Source organism: Colias philodice, chromosome 10, assembly GCF_061535455.1.
Source record: "Colias philodice isolate Cphi_HAF_F1 chromosome 10, ilColPhil1 Martin Lab GWU primary, whole genome shotgun sequence".
Classification (NCBI taxonomy): Eukaryota; Metazoa; Arthropoda; class Insecta; order Lepidoptera; family Pieridae; genus Colias; species Colias philodice.
Genome location: NC_143095.1, coordinates 8,371,916 through 8,397,782, shown reverse-complemented (window position 1 = coordinate 8,397,782; position 25,867 = coordinate 8,371,916). Strand labels below are relative to the sequence as shown.

The 25,867-nt window shown below is 32.1% G+C and overlaps 1 protein-coding gene across 2 annotated transcripts in view; it reads right to left on the bottom strand.

Annotated features, from left to right (window-relative positions):
* slo (calcium-activated potassium channel slo) overlaps positions 1–25,867 on the bottom strand; it is a 48,386-nt gene that overhangs the window by 19,904 nt on the left and 2,615 nt on the right. For both annotated transcript variants that reach the window (XM_089700115.1, XM_089700114.1), the window contains exons 2-6: positions 4,530–4,591; positions 4,173–4,269; positions 3,787–3,898; positions 2,742–2,893; positions 112–279 (exon numbers count right to left, since the gene is read on the bottom strand). In XM_089700115.1, coding sequence (XP_089556241.1) covers positions 112–279; positions 2,742–2,893; positions 3,787–3,898; positions 4,173–4,269; positions 4,530–4,591 — 591 coding nt within the window. The remainder of the gene's footprint in view (positions 1–111; positions 280–2,741; positions 2,894–3,786; positions 3,899–4,172; positions 4,270–4,529; positions 4,592–25,867) is intronic.

Below are 25,867 nucleotides of genomic sequence, written 5' to 3'. Positions count from 1 at the left end.
CATTTATATTGAATACTTGCGGATCCTTGCAAAGTCAAACTTTATATTAAAAGAATTTTACTTTATTAGATTCTTATAGTTATTAGATAGAGAAATAAGAATGAAACTTACCAAGCCGACGAGGAGAAAAAAAACCAAAAACGTTCTGCCAAGTACTGTATGGCAAAACACATCACCGTAACCTACTGTGGACATTGTGACTATAAGAAAGTAGACACAAGTCCAGTAAGACAACGATTGTGCGTTGTCAAATTCTAGTGGATCACCAGAATTTTCCAACTGAAACAATATGGAAATCGAACTTAGGCATTGAATGTGAACTATGCGTTCAGCTGGTGTATTGGGTGTATCTGTATGTTATTTAATCTTTGAACTATCTAATCATCGAGTAATGATAAGAGCGAGCGCCCACGAGCAACTTAGTTGCCCGGCAACTATTTTGTCTCTGTCGAGTAAATTTTAATGTTCACTGTCACATATCGAGTAAATTTTAATATTTTATGTTTTTGATTAAACAGAATCGTTGAACATATCATCTAGTTTGATATATATTTTATTTTTTAGATTTGGTCTTGCATATTACACGTATCATCTAATAGAAGATTGGTTATTTTGCTTTATGCGCCCCCTTAAGTCATCGAGATCAGACAAAAATGCTCACAAAATAAAAACTACTGGGCTTATCCGAATAAATTTTATGGGACCAATCCCACACCATTCTGCATCAAACAAAAAAAGAGTCACGTAAATCGGTTCAGAAACCTCGGAGTAATCGGTGTACATACATACAAAAAATATACCGGCCGAATTGATAACCTCCTCCTTTCTTTTGAAGTCGGTTAAAACTACTGTGTACGAGAATAAATACGTTGACATAAATACGTATTATCGCTACGCCGGTTACGCGGCAACTGGCCGGCGGCCGTCGCCTGGCAACATTTTTGTCGCCGTGCGCGCACTTGCATTGAAACCAATAGATAGGGCGACAGTTGCGTCGCGGGCTTGTCTCCGAACCCGCGGACAAAAAAGTCTCCCGGGAGTTGCGTCGCTACGTACGCGCACTTTCATACTAGCCCATGGCTGGAGAGACAAAATAGTTGCGGAGACAAAATTGTTGCGGAGACAAAGTTGCTCGTGGGCGCTCGCTCTAAAAGTTAAGCAGAGGGCGGACCCAATATGGAAAAGTCAATGATATTGGTTATAGTAGCTACCTAAGACTTTCAAGCAGGATTTTTTAGAAATAGGGGTGTAAGTTTCTGATTAAAAACGTTTATTTTGATTGATATTAGAAACTTGTTGATACATTTTTGGTGCTTACATCATAATCTTATCTACATAATATGTTTTGTTGAGAATTACTTTTGTTAAAGGATAATTATAATTATGTACGTGTAGTGAAATGTGGTAAAGAATTATTGAATATTGTTTATATACAACATTCATTTATCTTAATGTCTATGTGAGGAAAAAAATATAAGACGCAATTAACATATAAGCAATAACAATGCATAGAAGGTTCTCTAGGCAAATGAAACTCTGTATAAATATTTATTATGCATTTATCAAACGCTGAGTATTGCACGCCTCATAAGCGAAGCGTTGAGGTGGGTACTACTGTCACTTCGCGCAAAACATCTGATTTTTCAAACTTAAAATGTCTTTATGTATCATACATTGCACTTGTAAGATAATACATACACACACATATTAAGAAAAAACACTATTTTTAACGTTCATGATATTTTTGATGTCATTTTTGTTATTTAAACTAAGTTAAAAAACAGTTTAAAAAAGTTCTGTCTTGGACGTCCGTGTGTCTGTATGTGCGGATCCTTTTTCTTGTTAACACGATAGCGACCGAAATACTTTACTAATCGAGTCTTTTTTTTTCTCTTACGCTTGAGTATGCTCAGGAATAGAACCCTTTCATTTTTCAGGGTCTGATTCGATGTGGTTTAATTGTTATTAAATAAACAAAAATAATAATTAATAAATATTTATTAAAAAAAAATTATGAGGCGTGCACTTTTGGATTTTCCAAATTATATTTAGATTTCTACTGCGCAGTGTATGGTAATAAGACAAATAAATCCTCATTAAAATATGAATGAATAATTAACAACTGTTTCTGTAAACGTTAGGTAAATTAATACATAAATAAAATAACGTTCTAAATTACATTAGGATGAATTTCTAAATAATAATACTTATAAAGAAGGCTTGAAATTTTTTAGTCAAATAATTAACTTCGATTTTCAAGCTATTGCATAGCTTCTATCGCGGGCCTTGAGCGCGGGGACCGAATCGAGAAATTCCGTAACGAAAAAACCTCACGCTCCCCACTCCGACGGGCTCGGAGGTGTGGCTTGAAGGCATGCTATGCAATAGCTTTACGGCGGCAGTCCCCGAGTGCCACACGTATTTTTTTCTTTATTTTAATTGTTGCGCTTATAAAATTTTAAACACCAAATATTATGATACTTAATAACAACGCATCTACTATATCACGTTTAGGCTGCTGTAAGTTTGGACCTGGCGTCGATGACGTCACTGCGCCGCATAGGTACGGTGTGCAAAAAAAGCATCATTAAGAACACTTCTTTATTAAATTACAAAGTTTATGAGAAACTAGGTATTCTGTGTTACTTTTGAATTCAGATTAATATTGTACCTACAGGATTTTTCAGAGACCTCCAATCTTAGTAAACGGGTTCTATAAGCATATAGTAAAAAATACTTACCAAATGAATAATACCGGCAGCAGTAAGCCACACTGATATAAATATAGAAACTAATTGCGCCAAACGAATTGAGCTCGATGTCTTTAATATATTGAGGTACTGCAAAATATCAGGCACGGTCATTAAGCGTAGAGCTCGGAGAAACCTTAGCCCTGGAAGTGGATAAGGAATAATTAATATTATATTAACAATAAATAAATATTAATACTTAAATAAATACTAAATAAGCTGAAAAAAGCCTAAAATTCCATAAAGAAACAATCGATTATTAAATATAACAAGAGACGAATGGCAAGCGACAACATTATTTCGTATCTTCAATAGTAAAACAATGGTAAAACATGTCAATACTAATATTTAGTTCGATTCATATACCCCCTCTCTACTACATACATTCCATTTCATATTTTTTCATGAATGTTATGGGCGGCGTGTGTGAATTACCATACGTGTGATAGGCATGACCTTCATTAACTTGAAAATATTTAATACGTCACAAAAAAAAAAGTTTCCAACATAAATTCAAATATTATTTATTATAGCAATTATAACAAGAAATAATAGGTAATTCAGAACTTCAGAAACACTGCCTGTGTTGGAACAATGTAGGCGTGGTTGTACTGATCGATGAGCTTATACATTTTCTATGCTACGTAATACGCCCTGTAATACTAATACCACACAAAATATATTACATTTTTAACTTATTACTAAGTCTCCAATATTGATGGTATTCTAAATAAGTTAAACAAGTACGAATCTATCCAAGTCAAACATTTTACTAGAATTATTGATGCAAAGGCATAAATTATTTAATAACTGCCTAACCGAAGCGACCACAATTTTGCGAAGCGATGTAATACCATTTTGTAACAACGAATACATTTTAAGTTAAATTCAAATCTCACTCACAATTCTTATACTCGTATTTCAATATGTTACTTATCCTTATTAAAGTCGTATGTATATGAATCATTTTGGGAAAACGTGTCATCAAGTGATGATTTAACTCGTTTGTTTTTTATTAATAAAGAATAGTCCTTACCTATCCATGTTCTATCCAGGTATATTGATACAAATGATGGGGGTATCGTGAAATAATCTACAAATGAATACATCTCGAGCATGAACCATAGTTTGTCACTAGCTGCTATAAACTGAAAAAGAAAACAACATTTTGAAGACACAATCACAAACGTTAAATTTGATAACTGATTCTTGAATTCAATGTTTGAAAATAAATTACAGGCCATTCATTTCTCAAATAAAGGCAAGCTCGTAGAATCGTATCGCTACGGAGCATCAGGTGGGTAAGTGGTTTGCCAATTTCGATTAAAAAATATTTATCCAACTTTTGGCAAACAACAATACTATGAATCAAACGAAAGGTATTTCTTTCATGAGATCGTACTGAATGATAAGATTACTTACTCGTATAAAAAAGTAGACCATAAAAAATATGTTAAAGGCAAGGTCAATTTGCTGAGTAATATTGTCACTCCATTTCTGACATCGCTCCACCTCCTCACTGCAATTAATAACCGTTAATAGAATATTGCCACCGACAGCGCAGACACATCGAACGATTAAGGCATCTAAATACATCATCAGCTGACATATACATAAAGCTAACATACATCTATGCAGCAAATGTTACGAGGAACACATTTATTTGACTTTCACTCACGTATTCCTTATGTTATCAGCATTATTAAGATATGTATGAATTAATATCGCGGCTACATAGAAAAATTATTTGAGAGTAAAGTGTATGGGAACGTTTTTTACCTGGACGCGTCAATGAAGTAGATGATGAGCGATGCTATACTCAGAATGAACACCAAAACTACCTGGAAAAATAAACAAAGATATTTTAAAAATTGATAAATTCAATTATTAGTATACTTTAGCATGAGTTATGGAACTGAAATCATTATACTGGTTCTTTAAATTGGTTGGAATTATAGTTTATAGGTGACATAACAATTGAATTTTGTAAGGTTGCAAAAGTAGTATTTCAAATATTTTTTAAATAGCGTAGGAAAATTTTAGTCAGCACTTTCAAAAGAGGCGACCTTGTATATGATTAATGCTGAAGCAGAAACTATTCTGCTTGCTTTGGTATGCCTATGCACGTTTGGGCGAGATGAGATGTGGTGTTATGAAAGTGTACGTTATTATCCATGTGAGAAATTGAACTATAGGTACCACAATTTATGTACACAAAAGTAATCTATAATTTGAGAAAACTATACTGTTGTCATCTTGTATATAAAGATTTGTAGAAGGTACCTTAAAGAAGGAAAAATGTTAAGAAAATTAAAGAAAATTTGAAAATTTTATCAGAATACCAAAAATAAAACAGGGCCCCGTTTTTCATCTAGCATTACTAAAAATATCGGTACGTGTTTTAAAAGGCTTTGTGTGCCCACTTTGATACATAATATATGTGCGTGCTAGAGTAGCGCACTGAAGGTTCAAATTAGGTGTTTACTTTTTAATCTACAGTTCTTTAGAGTTTAGATAATACATTTTGTGTAGGTACGCTTTATTCTTAAAAATCTATTCATGTAAGTAACATTTCGTATACATTTCAAAAACAAAAACACGAAAAAAATTGAATCGAATCGAGTATAATAAACTGTATGCAATAATTTTCATGATGTAGGTACCTACAGATAATTTTTCGTGATACAGAGCAATATAAAGATGCATTTAATCACACAGAGTTATTAAACTTCAATTGATGTGTTGTTAAACAGCAGTTTTAATATAAATAATCTCTGACTCGAGTAATTGCGGAAATTATTACCTATTGTCGTTTTGAATAGCCATGGGTCAAGTGAGATCTATAGTTTTAATTAAAAGTTATATGATACAGATACCTTGATAGGTACTTTATGACCAAATGGATGTAGGTATTAATTGATATTCATCGTGCATTATTGTAATTATGCGTCACTTTGTTCTTGTGAAGTCATCCTACAGGCTGATGTAAGCTCTTTCACACTGTGTTTAGACAAAGTGAAACCTGAATTCTGCATAGTCTTATATAAGTCTAGTTCCAATATGTGTTATAAAATTATTATTTTAAAGATAATATTGTGTTGTGTAGTATATAAAGTAAATTGAAATTAATTATTTTTATATTGTCCTATATAATTTTTATAAATAAATAACGTAGCGTAAATCAATAACTAATGATATACCTATACAATATCATGTTACATTAAAAAATTGTATTTATTTTAAAAAGTAATCTAGTGCAGTATGCTGTGTGAGTGTTTTAAAATAGATCAAATCCATCAATGTCAGCCCAAAGTTTTAAAATTCACTTCACAGCTGCTGAGCCATGATTTCTTTAAAATAACGTGTCCTTTTGAAATTTTTATTTTAAAATATTGAAATATATTGATTATTTTATATTGTCAGGCCTTTAGTGTAGGCAGCCAAATGTATAACTAGGCGTAGGAGCTAATCTTTGTGTACCTACTGACTACACTTGAAATCAGAATGTCATTGAACTTTGTTCATTTTTTAGATATAATAACTAGTTCATAATTTTTATTGTATAAAATATTTAATTATTCAGCCGTAATCACCTGTATTACATGCCTATTTTTATACAATGATGTTTTATTTATTTATTTTTATATATAAGTAGGTAATTAATGTGTTTAAAATTAGATCAGCAAAGCTTTTAAATCTGATTATGTACTAAACTAAAACATAACATATAAGTACAATGTTAGGAACGAACTCGATCTATGACTTCGTGCATTTACCTCAATTCCATTCAAACTTGTTTTATTACTTTAAAATATTTTAATAGTAACGTTTATTGGATTAAACTGAAAACCGTCACAATCCATTTAAATAGGTTCAAACAATTCGATATCCAATTATGCGGAAGCACTGTAAATTCATGGCGGGTCAGGAGCCTTGACACGAGAGACAATGGGGTTCTTATAACAAGTTATTTATATTATGTAATGTGTACATAATTATACGTCATTATACATAGTTGGATAATGATGGAGACGAGACATAACCCTCTATAACTAGTTTTATAGGCAGCAAGCACTGCCGCGGTTTAAGCCGCATAGTTCCGCTCCTATTGGACTTTAACGTGACGATGTAGGTAATATAGCCTTATAGTCTTCTTCGATAAATGGACTATCTAACACAGAAATAATTTTTCAAATCGAACCCATGCTGTTCCCGTATACCCATACTCCATAGAGATCAACCAAACAAACAAAATCTTCTTTAAAAGCTTTCTAAAAAGCATAATACTAGTATAGATCTGAATTTTCTTTAATAAATTTTGCGATTAATAAATACTTTGTTGGTACATCTTGTATAATTTATATGTGTTAAAAGCGAAAAAATTGTAAACTAAATAAAAATTGTATCATGCAGTCTACAGTACGCGATAGCTACCCAAATGCAGATCGAATATGACTGTGCTTACTCATGCCTTGACATTGAACTTAACAATTTTAGCCGTAGTTGGTATTCGTCTACTTTATAGGAGCAAAACTACGTGACCATAATTCAATTTTAGTATTTCCAAATGCGATTTTGATATACACAGCGAGAGAATAGAATTAAGAATAGGAACAGATTTGAAATACAATAGTAATTCTAATCTCTAAATAGGGTTTTATTGCTTAAAACAATCCCTAGATAACAAAATAGGAAATTTAGAAAATTTAGCAATAAACGAGTAGGTACGCTTTACTGGCACTACCACATCCAACTTTTCCCATAAATAACACAATTCCATTCGCGTTCGTGGAGTTTTATAACTTTTTTACGGACCGGGATAACGATTGAATCGTATAAATACTAATGATTTCGGTTTGTTGGCTATAAATGATAGATTTATCGCCCATACCGCATAAGTACTTGTAGACAAATTCCATATATTTTCAAAGAGACCTATATCTATCTATATCTATCTACTAACCAGCGCTATAATCTATCTTTATATCAAAAGATAAAATCTTTTTTTCAAACTATTTTTGAGTAAAGGAGTAACAAACATCCATACATTCTTACAAACTTTCATTTTTATAATATTAGTAGGATAGGGTATTGATCTTCTACGAGAGATTAAAAATTCCCAATAATTATTCCGATAGCGTAAGCGATTACTCTGCTTGCGTTCCACGTTTCAAATTTGCATAATTCGCATTTGGAATTCAATTACTCATATTTCCGAGTGCAAACATATTCGTAATTTATGACATCATGGTCGCTATTTATCTATTACTAGAGGTCCGCCCCGGCTTCGCCCGTGGTACATATTATTTCGCAATAAAAGGTAGCCTATGTCCTTTCTCGGGTATTAAAATATCTCCATACCAAATTTCATGCAAATTGGGTCAGTAGTTTAGGCGTGATTGAGTAACAGACAGACAGACAGAGTTACTTTCGCATTTATAATATTAGTATCTATTGGAGCTTTCATCCTCTACGACTTAAAAACATATAAATGTACGTGTCTAAGCACTATTCAAATGCAAATTCAAACATTAAATTATTCAATTAGACTTCTTCAAGAAGCACTTTTAAAAGCAGTTTCTACAGAGAATATTCTGTTACAGAAAAACATCATAATAGCCCAGTGAAATTAGGTAAAAAAAGGGGTCAACCTCGGAATGAAAGATAATAAGCTGGAAATTGGTAAAAACCTTTGTTTTGGTACCCTAAATATTGTCTCAAAAGTCACAAATGCTATCGTGTCCGCGTCTTAAGATATTGAAGGTCAAAGGTCACAAAAAACGATTTTTCGCGAATATCTCGGTTCCTATTGCTTAAATGATATTTTCACCTATTATGAAAGTTGGAGAGTATAAAATTCTCTACAACTTTTGTCTAAACTTTTTTGTTATACGATCAACCGTTTTTGCGGTAGAGCGCGAAGAGTGCGCAGCGTACAGTCATATATGAGCTAATGCAGGGTCAAGCGTGAGTTACGGTTATAATTAAAAATTATAATTATTAAGCAATGCCCATTATTTCTGTACTTATTCTTAATTATTATATTTAATTATTCAACTATAGTATATTATTAATTCTGGATTATCTATTTTAGTTATATTTTAAAATAAAAAGACAGTAAGGAAATATATTTTAGATATATCTTTATTTTTCACTAGCGGGCCGCCCCGGCTTCGCCCGTGGTACATATTTCGCAATAAAAAGTAGCCTATGTCCTTTCTCGGGTATCAAAATATCTCCATACCAAATTTCATGTAAATTGGTTCAGTAGTTTAGGCGTGATTGAGTAACAGACAGACAGACAGAGTTACTTTCGCATTTATAATATTATGAGATTGATATGTTGACGGGCTGCTACACTTGTTGGTGGAAGTGTTGACAATTGTACAGGTTTATTTAGTTTTGTTAATTTGATGAATTGCGTGTAGCGGAAATAATCAAGGTTGTCCTCAGATTCTGGAGCATTATATAATGCCAAAAAGATGCGCACTCCATTTTAAAATAAAGTTTGTACGGGGCAGTTTTCTTGTTGAAATACTTCCACCAGTTTATCCAAATTGGTAATTTTCTCCAATGCTCTAGTAACAGTTTTTTTTCTTTTTTTAAATCGGCTATAAATAGAAATGATCATAGGGTAGGGACAAGTATTTCCAGTTATATAAGTATTTAAAAATTTACACGTTTTAAAGGAAACATATATAATGTCGTTTTATTTTAAAATATAACTAAAATAGATAATCCAGAATTAATAATATACTATAATTGAATAATTGCTTAATAATTATAATTTTTTGTCAATAATTGACTTTATACAACGTACTGATAACCGTAACTCACGCTTGACCCTGCATTAGCTCATATATGACTGTACGCTGCGCACTCTTCGCGCTCTACCTCAAAAACGGTTGATCGTATAAAAAAAAAGTTTAGACAAAAGTTGTAGAGAATTTTATACTCTACAACTTTCATAATAGGTGAAAATATCATTTAAGCAATAGGAACCGAGATATTCGCGAAAAATCGTTTTTTGTGACCTTTGACCTTCAATATCTTAAGACGCGGACACGATAGCATTTGTGACTTTTGAGACAATATTTAGGGTACCAAAACAAAGGTTTTTACCAATTTCCAGCTTATTATCTTTCATTCCGAGGTGAAACCCCTAATATGACTGGGCTAATAAGCCCCCGAGCATTTTATAAAAAATACATTAGTCACAAATAAATTCCTAGAGCAGATGTTTTAAATAAGGACATGCTACTGTAAAGCCCCACGGGATAAACAGTACAATATGTTATGACCTAAAAACTCGCATCTCACTCCCTATGGATATAGGTTGATGATGAAACAGGCTAATGATGAAGTCGGAAGCATTCATGCAACGACACCTATAAGACACATGTCATTCTACTAATATTTTAAATGCGAAAGTTTGCGAGGATGGATATATGGATATATATGAACCGATTACAATGAAATTTGGTATGTAGCTGAAGACCAGAATAAGACTTAAATTCGGAAATCCCACAGGAACGGGAACTATGCGGGTTTTTTTTTGAAAACGCGGGCGAAGTTACGGGCGGAAATATAGTTAATCAATATTTTGCAGCGACCTGTATAGTGTATAGAAATAAATAAAAAAGTCTGATATATGCTGACCTACATTAGGTGCGAGTGAATTGACACAAGTTGAATAGTTTGTAACTCGGGAAATTAATGTTACAGCCCTAATGCTGCAGATATTGTGAAATTTGATAGCAATTTGATACGAATCATTTGGAAATTGGAGATTGATGTAAAATATTATAAACTTTGTTGTCTTATGCTTTGTTGATGCAATTTTAAAATTTGGTAAATTAAGCGTAGTTAAATGTCATTCACATTGATTTTAAAGTCAAAAATGTATGTTGTTTTTGGTTGGTGTTATCTATAATATAAAAATGAATCGCAAAATGTGTTGGTAAGCGCATAACTCGAGAACGGCTGAACCGATTTCGATAATTCTTTTTTTATTATATTCCTTGAAGTACGAGGATGGTTTTTATGTAGAGAAAACGTAAACATGTACCACGGGCGAAGCCGGGGCGGACCGCTAGTACCAAATAAAAATGTAACGAAGAAGTAAATAAAATATTTGTGTCATTCAGGTAGGTCATAAAGATTATGCTAACTTCAGGAAAGTAAAGTCTTATTTGTGATTTCTCCAGCATACAAAAGTTACATCAAATAAAAGTAGGTAAGTACTTGAGAAAAGAGTCCAATGCCTGAACCACGATTGCTTCATTTGTATAAAAATCTGTTGTAAGTTGTAACTTAAACGAAATAAACATCGAGAAGAAAAGCTACATACCATAAAAAGAATAATAGGGCATTGCATTTAAAGCGGCATAAGCTGTACAAATCTATAAAACCGTAATGCTGTGGTAATACTCTGAAACGTCCGCATACCACGCGACTTCCTATGCTACATCGTGTCGCTGTCGTGTCGTTTTGATATCGTTGAATGTAAAATTGTCTTTTCGCATGAAAGATCAAACGTTACTTCTATACGGCTCTTTAGGGAGAATCAATGAAAATATCTAACCATTAGTGGTCTTTTGATGTTTAATTTATATGGTGTTGTGTCTTATAGAGGAAAATTATTTCATTGAAGTGATGGATGATCGCCGGAAAGTTTAGAGCCACTAGTAGTAAGTTTCAACACTGTTCCGTGAGATTAATATGGCAATAAAATTTAAAATCCACATTTGATAATGGAGAATTATAGTAGACACCAAATTGTTTTATAAAAATCTCATTTATTTTCTATGAATAAAGATTTACTCCAATTATAGTTATATGTAGTTCTAAAAAATTGTATTAACTAGTTGGCACACTGAATAAACTTTGATGGTTGTATGATTGCATGCTTTCAAAAATACGATATGTTTTACAAAATAGAATTACATAAAATAAAATCTTTAGATATTATTTTATAGACTGTATTTTCTTAATAAAATCAGGCCAGGGGATTGTAAATATCCCGCGGGAATAAAATAGATCAAATTAAAAATGAAAGTGAGAAAAGTAAGTTAACTTAAACAAAGGAAAGAATGACACTCGCACTCGTCATACATTAACATAATCTTGGCTTCGTTCCTTAGAGCATTAAACCAACTTCGTTCAGACGATTCAAAGTTGAACACAATTTAGAATTCACAATATTTAACTGAACAATCAAGAAAGTTAATATTTACTGACAGTTACAGTATTTGTATTGGCAACTTGGAAGATAAGAGTTGTTCATGATCAAAGTGTCTATTTATTTATCTTTGTAATTGGCTACATAAGTTACAGAAACGGATTCGGGATTAGATACCGTACTTCTTTAGTTACATGTAATTTTTGCTGAAGAAAGTATAGCTAGTGAAGAAAGTGAAATTCCTGGAAAATTCGTTTAGACATTGTAGTCAGAAAAATAGTAGATTTGACCCAAGAGAAACAGTTACAGACAAACAAAAGCGTACGATCATTCCTCATAATATTACAATAGGTACTATTCTAGTGATCAGCTTCTCAAGTGATGGTAAGGGAAGCCACCATTCTGGTACATGGAATAAGTATTTTCTATAAGAAACTTGATTTACATGCCCTATTTGTGAAGCGTTCAGCGTTTGCCTACACCTCCGTTATTGCATCTTAAGGTACTCAAAAAGTCAATTGTCAGCGCCAGATTAAAAATTCTATTAAATCTTCCAGTTGAATACTTTACTTGAATGTATTTGATGTTATTAGATTTTTCTACTAAATTAACATTATACTTAGTTATCAGTTATGTAACGTTTTATTTCAAAAGGTCAGGATTATTTCATCTTGCCATAATCTAATTAAGTTTTTCAGTTGATTTGATGCTAAAGAATAACGTTTTTATCACTGTTCAAAATTTTAAAGCACTTATAATGAATGTATCTTCATCTATATGAATAACAAATAATTTATAGCTCTTTTGATCTACACCAGAAAGCTTTATTTCTTAAACCATTATCATAAGCAGTAAATTATTTTTGTATCATTCAATTATTAGTCAGTAAAGAGGAATAAATGAATTTACTACTCATAAAATGAAATAAGTTGATCCATGCGGTTAACAATAAAATAGTTGGCAGTTTGGTTGGTGAATTTATCGCACAAATTATCGTTAGTCACTCCCTTGGCTGGTTATTTCGCGATTACTAGCTGGTTATTTATGTGCCTATAATATAATTGAAGTGCAACGTTCATATACTTTTCTATCAAAGAATAGTTATTTAATAAAAATTCTTATTCTCTTCATTTAAAACTACTCCGTTAATGCTAATCCTCTTTCCTCAATCAAGCAAGGAGCTGTTGGTTTTTATGTAAATTAATGGATCTTTCTGTTCCGCCTCTAAAATTTATGTCGATTAGATACATTTTAATTATATCACAATTCCTGCATATTGTGGAAATTCTCTTATGAAATTTCAGATCGTCACTGTATAAGCGCTTTATTCAAAGTTGCTCTTTTCGACAGAGTTCAGTGTGAAATTATTTGGAAAGAATCCAAGTGACGCTCAGCACATCGATTAAGGCTCTATTTCCAAGTGTCTACATTAAATGGCCTGCAAAATAAGGCAATGCCAAATCGTTTCTATTTAATGTCGCAAAATTTTCATAATTAGCTGATAAACTTTATTCTTTATGAGATATTTTATTGCTTCATAATAATCCCTTAAAACCAGTGCAATTTATCTCAATGAAGGAGGGATAGAAGATTATTATAATTACTAGAGTACCTACTTAATAGCAAAAAACATGACCGTTGTTGTACAATTTTTGGCATATACAAGCATCTACAAGCAAGCATCTATAATGAGTCGCTTGCAAATAACAAATCATCTGAAGAAATAGATACTCAATATTCGAACATGCTACACTACCTATACCGGTGAGACAATTCTCTATAAACTATGCTATCAATATGAAACTTTTACCAATGTTGCGAGCAAAACTTTTCTACTTAGTGATGATTTATAATGTAGTAACTATCTGTTACAAAGTTTCTTTTCCGGGCACTAGACGATATTCCTTCCATTTATCAAACGATTGCTTTTTGCTGATTGAACCAGAAAGATCAATGCAGACACTTTCGCTATGAGTTAATGAATGTTACCATTATTGCTATTTAAATTCTTCATACCGATAGCAACGACCAATAATAATATTACAAGTTTCAATTTCACAGGTAAATGGCAAGCATGAAAATAAACCACCTTTTGTTTACATCAAAAAGATAACAGAATTACACAATATTGTGAGAAAACAATTTACAAAAATCCCACGTTGAAATGCGACACAATCGACGGCCTATTCACAAAAGCTGGAGATAAAATTTGTATAATATTTTCGGACTTTATTTGTATGCAGTTGCTGTGTTATATTTAAATAAATAAAAGTTCATTTGCGTCCAGTGGCGGAAAAATGTTTTGGTTTGGCGCTTCTATTGAACGTATTCGCGTAGTATAGCGTGGTATAGAAATATTTATTCTGGTTAAGCGTTTGAAGTGTTACAATTAATCTGGCTTAAATTTTTTGATGCTTTGCGAGAATTTTGTACAATTTATTTGGTTGTTTGATGAAAGGAAATGCTTGTTTACAGAGCAACCTTGTTTATTTGAATAAAATCAATGGATGGTACGAGTTTATAACTTTATAATATATTAAATTCAAACGAGTTTATATAACAGACAGTTTAATCAGACCACCTTTAAGTCGATCATCATTAGTAATTTAAATACCAAAACGCATACCACATAGAGTGATGCTTCCCGGTAGTCCATAAAGTCGAATATATCAACACCGATAGGCGATGTCGCGAGATGTGACATGGCCGTGGTAAATATAGCGCATGTATTTATAGCACACTCATGTACTGTGGACACAGCGCAGTTTCAACTCAAACTTGTATTAATAAATAATTATTCGTTCAGTTTTTAATGGCCAGAGTTTGTCTTGAAAACGGGCAACAGACATTTTATAGCGTGACAATGTACGTAAGGAATCTTCATTGGGTCAAGGTGCTAGGCCAAATTTTATTTTCCTAAGATTGAAATTCAACATAATATCAGAAATATACAACAGTAACCTAGTCCTTTTAATGAAAGACATATTTTAATTTTATTGTTTTACTAGTATCATCATAGGATAAATATTTATCCTTTATCATTTTTCCGAGATACCATTATTATCTTATATATTTCCAAATCAGTATTTTGAACGGCAATAAAGCTTAAGGAAAACGTTTTCTAAATGCTTTTTGTTCAATATCCAATACTAATAACTTAGAGTAGTTTTGAAGGTGAACCCATACCGTTGGAAAAAAATAGTGTATTTATCGATTCTAAGAAGATCTTATCTTATCTTTTGATAATGATAATATTGAAAAGCAATTAAATAAAAAATCGACTACAAATTTACCAATTAGCAATTAGTTTTTAAGAAAATAATTAAGCAACAAAGTTTTTAAAAGAATATCAGTACCTATAACCAAAAAATTCAGAGCGCATGTTTGCAACGAAAATAAAGTGATCCATTCATATATTTATTGTAGGTATATTGTAAAGCCAATGAATGCATTTTAAATTTGGAACACATCCACTTCAGATTGTTCCCAATTAAAATAGGAATTGACACTGAAATTGCATTGCAACCTATACTAAAAAAAGTTCCACTTTCCGCTCAAATTTTGCTCCACTCGCATGCAGAAAAAGGATCATTCAAAAGCTTTCAGCGAATCCAGGCCATCAGTGTCCAGATTCGATCGAAGTGCGTTCAAAATCCTTTGACACCGTATAAGGTTACAAGCCTTCAATATAAAGTTACGTTTCGTAATATATATAGGCAATTATTTCACAGTATTGTGGGCTGCATTTCAGTGACAGCCTGTAAAATAAATATATGCTCCCAGTTACCACATGCAGGCTTTATCTGCACAGTTCTGCCGCTTCATTTCACTTGATGGTCAATAAAATGGGATATAGGTAATTTTAAAGCCAGCTAATTGACACTAAACTCCACAAAGTAAGTTATGGTCGTTAATATCAATTGTATTGCATACAATGCTTATTTTGTATATTAAATATCATCTGTATTATTTGTGGTATATTATTTTCGTAAAGGACAGAAATATTTATATTCTACACTTTAAATGAAACTGATTTTTTTCATTTTAACTCACTATAGCAATATTTCAATTAAAGCATAAAAACGGAAAAAAAGATAGTTAAAATAATATTTATTTTGGCGGCTATATCTACTTCTTTCAATTTTGAGGATCCTTCTACAAATTAAACAGTGTAATTATATTTTCACTGAAATAGCTCAAGCTCTGCATTGAATTTAAATTAATCGCGAACGACTATTTCATATTTTTAAGTGTTTGGTGCATTCAATATTTCCCGTAGCGAAAAGCTCGCTCAAAAATATAAAATTTAAGTTAATTAACTTATATTTTATTTGCAAGAAACAATAATGAAATTTATTTGGCAGCCAGTTTTCATAACAACTAGCGAATTGTTTCAATTAAGTTTATATTTTAAAAAAAGATACTTGTTTTAAAATAGCTTGGTTTTTGACTTATAGTACCCATTTGCGAAATAGTTTACTTATTTACTTTCACGTCATTATAAACTATCAGTTTCATCCGAATATTACCTAAGTTGTAAACTAAATACATACTACATATTAATCAACTTACTGAAATCCCTTTATAGATTCTACCTCTACATTACGTAAATATCTATTGAAAAGACTTCGTTTCTATAATTTTAAAATAACATGTTAAAAAAGAACGTCGTTTAGCTAATTCATTTAAATTGTATCATTGACAGCATTTAAAACTGTAAACATTGTGAATAGAAATACCAAGAAAATACACGAAATAGCCACTCTCACTCTCCGAGTGTAATTGCACAAAGCTTTCCATTATTAAGACCACGCCTCTTAAAATGTTCAGAGAATTTTCTGAGAAATAAAATGGTTCCCCTTAGACTTGTCCCATTTTACAAGAATAGTTTTTTGGCGAAGCGTTTTCTTCTGTCCGGTCAATAACCTGCATTTACTTAGCTGTTATTCAAGTGCTGAAATTTTATTGTAACATGATATTTTTTGTAGCGTGAGCGAATTATTATATAATCCTGTATAAAACTAATGCTACTATTTCTTTTTTTAAGACAAATCGCAATTTAAGTTAATTGTTATCTATATAGTAAAATATCTACGGCAAAATAAAATAAATAATATCAATCAATTTCAAGTGAAGATGAGCCCAGATAAAATATAATGAATACCTACTAATTTACTCCATATGTAACATCTAAAATAATGTTCCATTGAATTCATTTATTTAATAAAATGCCCATTTTCCACTTTTTCTTACCAAAGAGATGTTTAAAAGGAATACCATGTTATAAAAACTGCTTTGATTTCCATTCAAAATCCATAGTGGTTAGTGCTTGCGAAAGAAAAACACGCAAATGGCTTTTACGCCCAACCTATCGTCTGAATGATTGATTAGGCTTCGTCATCCAAACTCACCCAGACTAGAAAACCGGCCAAGTGTGATTTGTATTAACGTACGGGGGTTCTGTACGTTATAAATAATATACGTTTTATGAAATTTAATACATATCTTATGAAGATGTTATTCACAAGAACATTTCATGAAAATGATAAATTAAATTATTGTCTAATTTTGTTGATTCTATTTGTGTAAGATAGTACGAGGCAGTTGCAGTGCAAGAGATATTTGAAGCTATTTATGGTAACATTATATCTATTATTTTCTTATATGATTACTGGATAGGTAATCTAGATTTAATCTAAAGCCCATTTACAATATTTAATTATTTATCTATTCTAACAAAAATTTAAAGGCATGTTTAATGTTTATTGGTAGGTATGTGGTAAAAAAACAAGTTTCTATAGTCTATTTTGGATTTTTACTTTAAAGGAAAACAGCACCTCTACCGATTTGTCCGTCTACAAAAACTTGTTTGCTTAGTAACCCAAAAATTGTAGAACTACACATATTTATAGTAACTTCTATTAAACTGAATCAAGTTTGTAAAGGAGTCTTGGTAGGTATATTTTTTATTAATTTTCATAAGAAATTACAATGATTTAAATATAACACATTAGTTTTACATCAAAAAATAATAAAAAATCCATACCGTGACTGATAAAATATGATCATTAATTTTGACATAAACAATGAGCTCGTCGGTAATCGAATCTTTATTTAATAATCTCAAATTCAATATTGTTCGTTGATTTTGACTAGCAATTAAAATTAACCTTTCCTTATACACGTAGCCAAAATAGCCTCAAAATAATAAAAAATACGATGTACAAAAATAACTTGTATAACAAGTCTCTTTTGGGTCATTCGAGAAACAATAAACATGTACCTAATGCTGGAAGGCCTACATTCAATCATATTAGCTGAGCACACAGGCACTCAAATATAATGAAAGAAAAACAAAGAATAAATATCATTTAAACAGATTGAACGTTATCTGTTGTGTACATATAAGTGCTTCGGATTGACTTAGCGCAGGCTTTCTACAAATGTGACCTACTTACATTTGTATATTGACCCATTTTTGCGATGAATGCTTTTGTAATCCATTGATAATAGTGGCTGAGTGTGATTCTTATACCGGTGCCAAGTTTAGTAATCTATGGTCCATAAGTTAAAAGGTCGAATGTCAAACGCCTCATAAAATTGTAATTTTAGAGCTGGAGTCTACAGAACTGTGCTACAGATCTACTATTTACTTCGGTGTGCTGACATTTCCTTTTATTTATTGTATGCTCCTGGTAAGCATAGAAGTTAGATAGTATAATTTACTTACATAAATTTTAGGCTAAAGCTTTACTCTCTTATGAACACAAAGAGGAGTGAGGGAGTGATAAGGGGCAATAGATTTATACCAAAAACTTTTATAAAAGTAACTAATACACGTACGTAACTATTGAAGATGTGCAATTTTCCTAAAAGGGACACGACCTAATATTACCTGTATTTAAATTAGATTTTAATGTACACCACTCACAAGGTTAATTATAGTACATACCACTATTGCTCATGTTTGTAAAATTAAAACGCACTTAAAATAGCTTTTACCATCGTGGGAGCAAGTGTCACGTGCATCATCTAGTGATTATTATGTTTCAAAACAAACATTTTATAAATAATACGCATAAAATTATTGTAAGTGGACGCACGGGGACAGCTGACATGGCTTCGAGCCAATGTAAAAGTGTAGTATGCCAAACGTACCAAACGTACAAACGTGACGTCGTAAGGGCGCTTGTGCACTACAAGGAATTTTACTGTCCGGCATTCCGATTTTTTACGGTCCGGTGTGGCATGAAAAAACCGATGAATTGCTTGTGCACCTGTCCGTCTTTACTCGGATCAGTGCGGTACAGTTCAAGGAAGTTTGGCGGTATAATGCTATCATAAATGATTGTTTTTGCATTTTACAAGAAACGAGTAAAAAATATAGAAGGTGAAATATTATATTATTTCGTTATAATAAAAAGTAAAGTTCCGTAAGAGATTTAAAATGCGTGTTTCACTTATTTATTTCGGTGACGAGGAGCTAAAGCTATTCCCACTTGAACTTTAACTTACCAACACTTACTTAGATAATAATTATAGGTCAATGCTTGGTCAATGTATATAAAATAACAATACCGACTTCTCAAATCTCATTGCCAACTAAAAGAAAGTAAAACAAGAGCTTGCTTTCAATTGGCATATGCAGTAAAAACAGTAAAATCCAAGCAAGTGGGCATTCGAAAACAATTATACCTACAGCGACTCGTAGACACAAAAAACCATCCGGAATAGGGAAAAGTAAAATGTCGGACAGTAAAATTACGTATAGTGCACAAGCTAGTATATAGATTAATGGCGTGCCATACCGGACCGTAAAAAATCGGAATGCCGGACCGTAAAATTCCTTGTAGTGGACAAACGCCCTAAGCTCTCGTACCGTGGTATCGGAACTTAGTAGGAAGTCTCAATGTCTCGTCATACATCTATCTCACATTGTTAAATCGATTGCAGGAAAAGTGTACGCAGAAAGCGCAAGTCAAACATCCCCTGTCATCTGATGCTGACAGGATGACGCTTCTAATGCGGAAAAAAGCAATGCCGGTTTCTCGTTTATTTTCATCTAGGATTAATAATATGAAAATAGTAATTTGTTTCACGAAAGCTACTTTTCAAATACCACTTTGTTTTTGACAATAAGCAAAGGTATCAATTTTGAAATTAATCATATTGCAACAAAAGAAAGAGGTAATATTATCTAATATCTATTTATCGTAACTAACACTTAAATCAGCCCCAAATCGTGCCTTATGTAAAATTTTAATTAGGTACGTCATTATCTACTTTAAACTGCGTATTAAATTGTCATAAACACGAAATAAATACAATTTGTTTATGTATTTTTACAGGCTTTTTTCGTTCTAGAAATATGAAAATGAATATTAATTTTAATTGACTTTACGTGACTAGGTTGGGTCAATTAATGAAATGTGTTGAAAGCAAGCCCCTCGTATAATTTATTTAATTAAGGGATTTCAAAAGATATTTGTAGTAGATAGATTTAAAATAGGATATTGAGAAAGTTTTAAATTAGATAATTATCAACGAAAGAAGATATTCCAATCTGCCTGTGAACACACTCTCAGTGTAAAATTTTTGTAACGACATGACATTCTGAAGTTAACCCGATGTTTTATTCGTATACATTCTTATAAGTAGATAATTATAAACAGTTATTTTTTTAAATTATCTTTGAAAGGTAGCTTCTTTATAATGAAATCGCCGTCATAACACACCCACTATAACGTTATTTCGAAATGTAAACACCACGTACAATAACGCTCAAGCCCGTAAGTATATGAAATAAGTTGCAGTTCACTAATGAAGGTAACTATTATTCTTTCTAAAACAGTAAGTTTCAGCTAGGTTTGCGTACAATTAGTATACAAGTACACCTCGACATTTTCGTGTGAAGTGCTTGAATGTTTGCGTGGGCTGCCTTTAATTTTTGTATGCTCCCAAAAACGAACTAAATTTTCAGGTTCTTTGAATTATAAAACACGTCACGTGAACTTTTCAGCGCAGCAGGCTTCTTTATTATGCCCACAAGATGGCTTATTTAAACCGAGTTTTATTACAGTACATTTCTATGTGTGGTTTTTCATTTTCAATTATGAATAACTATAGTACATTTTGTGGTACTTGTTAAATTGTATGAATGCCGTTATACAAGTTATTCTAAAAATAAATTATTTTAGTACAGTTAATAATTATAATAATGTGGAGGGTTGTATATTTTGGTAGCGTTGCATAGCATACTGACTATAAATAAATGTCACAACATTATTTTATAACATTTTAATTAAGTTTATGTACAATTAATGAAAAGATCTAAAAATGTCTTTGTGAAGGCCCAGCTTTGCTTATAATGTTTACATTAGTTTAAAAGTGAGAGGACTCATGATAATGGTTTGTTATGATTATTATATTATAGAGGAAAACAAACAGTTCTTGCAAAAATGTTGATATCTCTTCCCATCAAAATGGAATCGATCCGTTTTACACGCCACAAACTTTGCTTGTTAAATATTTAATAACGTTGTGACACAACGCTACACGTTTTTTATACTTTTTTCAATCGATCGCTCTCAAAATAGCCTTCTGCGACCTAATAAACAGAAATAAATTTTAAGTCTTGAATTCAAATTTAAATTGGCTATAACTAAAACAAGGCAGCGGTTCTTGCGAGCATAATTTGAAACATATTAGATCTAGGCATTAGCCGTAGTCTAGAAATAATTTACCGCAGGATGTTAAACTTGTGCTCGAGTTCCGATATTAAATTGTTTTATGATATAAGACAATAAATACATCACGTGCTTGTCTGTTTTCTATTATCTAAACTGAAAACATTAGCTTTGTCTAATAATAAACAGTTACATTAAAGCGAGTGTCACGTCCGACTAATGAAAAATATGGTGTAAAGTGATATAATTCAAAGCTCGCTCAGTAATTAAGTGAATCTATTAGTTATAAAAATAGCAAATTCTATGTATTTTTATTCGTATCGCTGAATTTTATTTTATAAGAGCAAAGTAAAATTAAATTGTATATTTCTGATTGAATCATTCGTACACAATTTATTTTTCATGTTATTGATATTTTATAGTCTGGTGTGGATATGCGTTTTTTTGTATAGATAAAACTGCTGTTCATTAGTTAGCACAGAACCGACCAGAAAAAACATTTCTTGATAAAAAATTTATAGCATCAGAATTTCAGATTAAAAAATAGGAGTCGCAACTCTCGCATTGCAATGTTTAGTCTTTGAGCGACAATATAACAGCTCCAGATATTAGAATTGAAAAAGCGATTGCAGTGAAAACGATTAATCGAGCCTTAACCCCTTTGTACGATTGTATTTCTTATATAGTAGCGCAACTCCTGTGAACCGCACAAGTGCTGGCAATCGATAGGACTCCGCCCATTGACCTATTTACAGGGATTAGGGGGCGCTTCAAGCTTGTCTTGCATTTTTGTCAAAAAAGGTTTACTCTATTCTTTATGCCCACATTTGGCAATCTCAAAGTGTCAATACGGCGTTTTTATTTTACTAGATATTCGACCTACTTAATCCTGCGAAATGGCTGGCACGCACCGGCATTTGTCCTTCGAATGTTCGGAACTATCACTTCGAGATACCCCACTTGGTTTACGATCATATTACTTTGGATCTAAACCTACTTCTTGTTATGATACCTATTAAGTTGGGTATACACATTAATTTCCGCAATATTATTCAATATAATAAAATACCGGTTGTATTTTTGATTCAAATGCGTATTTAAACCGAGTTATTGTTTTTAAAAGCACATCTACGATAAAAGCCTCATTTAACTCATTCATAAATAATATAAAAAATCCGCTTAACATAACTACTATAAATCCCAGTCTAACAAAAACATTTAGCCGAGATAAACCCGCACCTAAGTGGGAGTTAAGAAGGACAGTTCTACAAAAAGCCATGCGCAATTCCATTTATACTGGGTAGGCTTTTACCGGCGTCCGGCGTGGTCTACTTTCTGATCTTTAGCAAACTTTACTCATGCAAAGGATGAATGCCGCCGTCCCGTGTTTTCAGAACTTAAACTAGACAGACTACTGTTACGTAGAAAAATAAACTTCGTTTTTATCGTGTCACAGGTTATAATTCCCTCTTAGAATTTTTTTTTATGGTTGGGAGTGTGGAGCTCTGAAAACTTCTTTTAGGATAATCCTGAAACTTCTGTAGATGCAGCCGTGTTGTTTCTTCAAAAAATGACGGAATAAGATGTTTTTTTTTCAGATTTTACATTAGAATAAGATTTTTTTTGTGTAAAATTCTTTTTGAAGTGAAAACTTCTTTAGCGGCGTTGGGTATAAAATCTTAAAATCGCGTCAGGACACGTGACCTGATCGAAAAAGCGGAAGACGGATGGATATCAAACATGCTCAACGTTAATAATCAAGTTTTCACTTCTGCCGGAGTGCAACCCGTCTTTTTTAGATATATTTTTTGTTTGTTACATAAATGAATGTATTTACTAAACCTAATGGGTGTATAGATTTTCGAACAAACAACATTACCGTATATCAGGAAGTGATTTCATAGAGATTTGGCAAGCGATAAGGTTTCCTAGCCAAACGATATAGGATGAACAATATGCTCATGTTTAACTAGGTCGTAATGGCTACTCTTCCACGATTAATCATATTTTTTAAATCCTTGATAGAAATTTTTCTTTATTTTGTAAAGCATTACTTTTTTTTTCATTAATGATGAGGACGTTAATATGATTATATTGTTAAATATTTCGTTGATCTTGCGAGGTCTCACAATACAAAAAATTATCGATGTTAAATTAATCAAAATTATTACTTTACTTTTTTAAATCTATTACTTTTACAGGTTTTACTATTTATCCGGTTAAGTATAGCTTGTATAAATAAAGAAACAACCGCTTTAAAGAAGGGGCTTAATCGATTTGTCCGCATTCGTCCTACAGTCATGTATAAAAATTCAATGCATTGTTTTCTTTGAGTAAATATAAATGGAACGTGGGCAGCGGTAATAAACAAAGCTTATTAAAATATTACACTATGAGGAAACCACGCTCATACACATATTCTTATTTCTATATTTACTCAGCATTTTCAAATAAGTATTTTTGTAAAAAGTATTTTGAGAAAAATTATAATTTGAAGTGCATGTTGAAAGCTGTATGTATTTTAAACATTGTTTACTTTGTTGTTGAAATTCGGTTTAAATTATACTATACTTCCGGTATCCATAATAATTAATACCAATTCACGTAATGGAAGGTAAAATGCGTTTATTTTAGTCGCTTGTTAATGTAAGCTTACGTTTATTAACCTTTACAAGAAATTAACTAATGATGTAAGGTGAAATAAATGTATTCATTTATATTTCAGCAAATAATTTATATTTGGAAATTGTTCATTATCAAAACGTATCTATAAATTTACATACAGCACTAAGATCTACGCAATTAACGTCTCAAAAGTGCGTTTATAGCCGTAATTTAATTTATTGCTCTTCAGAATTAATCACATATAATGTATATGCTTTTATAAATAAATGTATTCCCAAAGCTAAAGGTTGGCCGAGAGTCTGCAGAGGGTAGACTATTTCGGCGTCTATATAAATAATTTTACCTGACGGGTGAGCAGAAATATCGGACCTCTTTTCAAAGGTCACTCTCGAATCCGAATACAGTTAACATTTATCCCCAATTCCGGGACAGGTTTAGATTAGAACGTTCTAGAGGGTTGTCTGGGGCAACCAAAATTAGACCTATCAAATCAATTTCGCATTGCCTTTTGACTATGTGACCTCAATCTTTAAACGGGTAATGGTTAAAAGGTATGCGCTTGGCATTCTTTTACAGTTTTAAGAGTTGTAAACAATTTTAGAATCTAATTAATGTATGTACATATGTATGTGTGCAAGATTAGCGAGTTCTTATTCTACACAGCTTTTTTTTATTACATGTTATATATTACACAACAAATCTACGATCTTTAAATGAACATTTTAAAAGAAATATACCCATAATTTATATTCTCTCAAATTGAATCTTTTAGTTTGAAAACACCTTGATCAATAAAAAAATCAATCAATAACGGAACCAAAATGCAATCTATTTGTACAGCATACAAACAAGCGAGTATTTACACTTCACACTTTATGTGACTTGTGGCTGAATTACTGAAATGTATGCCTCTATTTTTAATTATTTTTCTCTGAATGAAATTTATGTAGCATGAAAAAGTTGACCTATATTTTATGTCAGATCGATTTAGACATACATTTAATGTTTACGATCTTAGAAGATAATGGGTTTTATCTAATCTGGAGTCACATCATGTCGTCCTTTATTACGTATGGGAGTATTCAGAGAGAAAGCTTGAAACTTATAAGCGCTTATCGGCGCTTGTCATGTTCATATATTTTCCTGCGCGGGTTGACAGCACTGACAGGAAAATATATGAACATGACAAGCGCCGATAAGCGCTTATAAGTTTCAAGCTTTCTTTCTGAATACGCCCTATCACATTCAAGCATGTCGCTTGCTGACGTACATATAAGGGCGCGTTCCCACTATGTCGTAACGACTAATTTATCGTTCGACGACTATCGTCTCTACCTGTTCCCATTATAACGATTGTTTGTCGTCAACATTTTTTATCGTTTAGCGACTGTCGTATCTAGCTGTTCCCATTGGATCGCGACGACATTTTATCGTTTCCTGGCAGTCGCTTTGTCGTTTACACATCATAAGCAAGCTACAAATCTAGTCGCTTGGTGATTACTTGTGCGTTTGCTCTCCTGAGTTCAATGGACGTCATAGAGTTGCCGTCCACGATTTTTTTATCGTTTTACGACTGTCGTGTTTGCCGTTCCTACTGTCACGACAAAGTGTCGTCACTGCAAAAA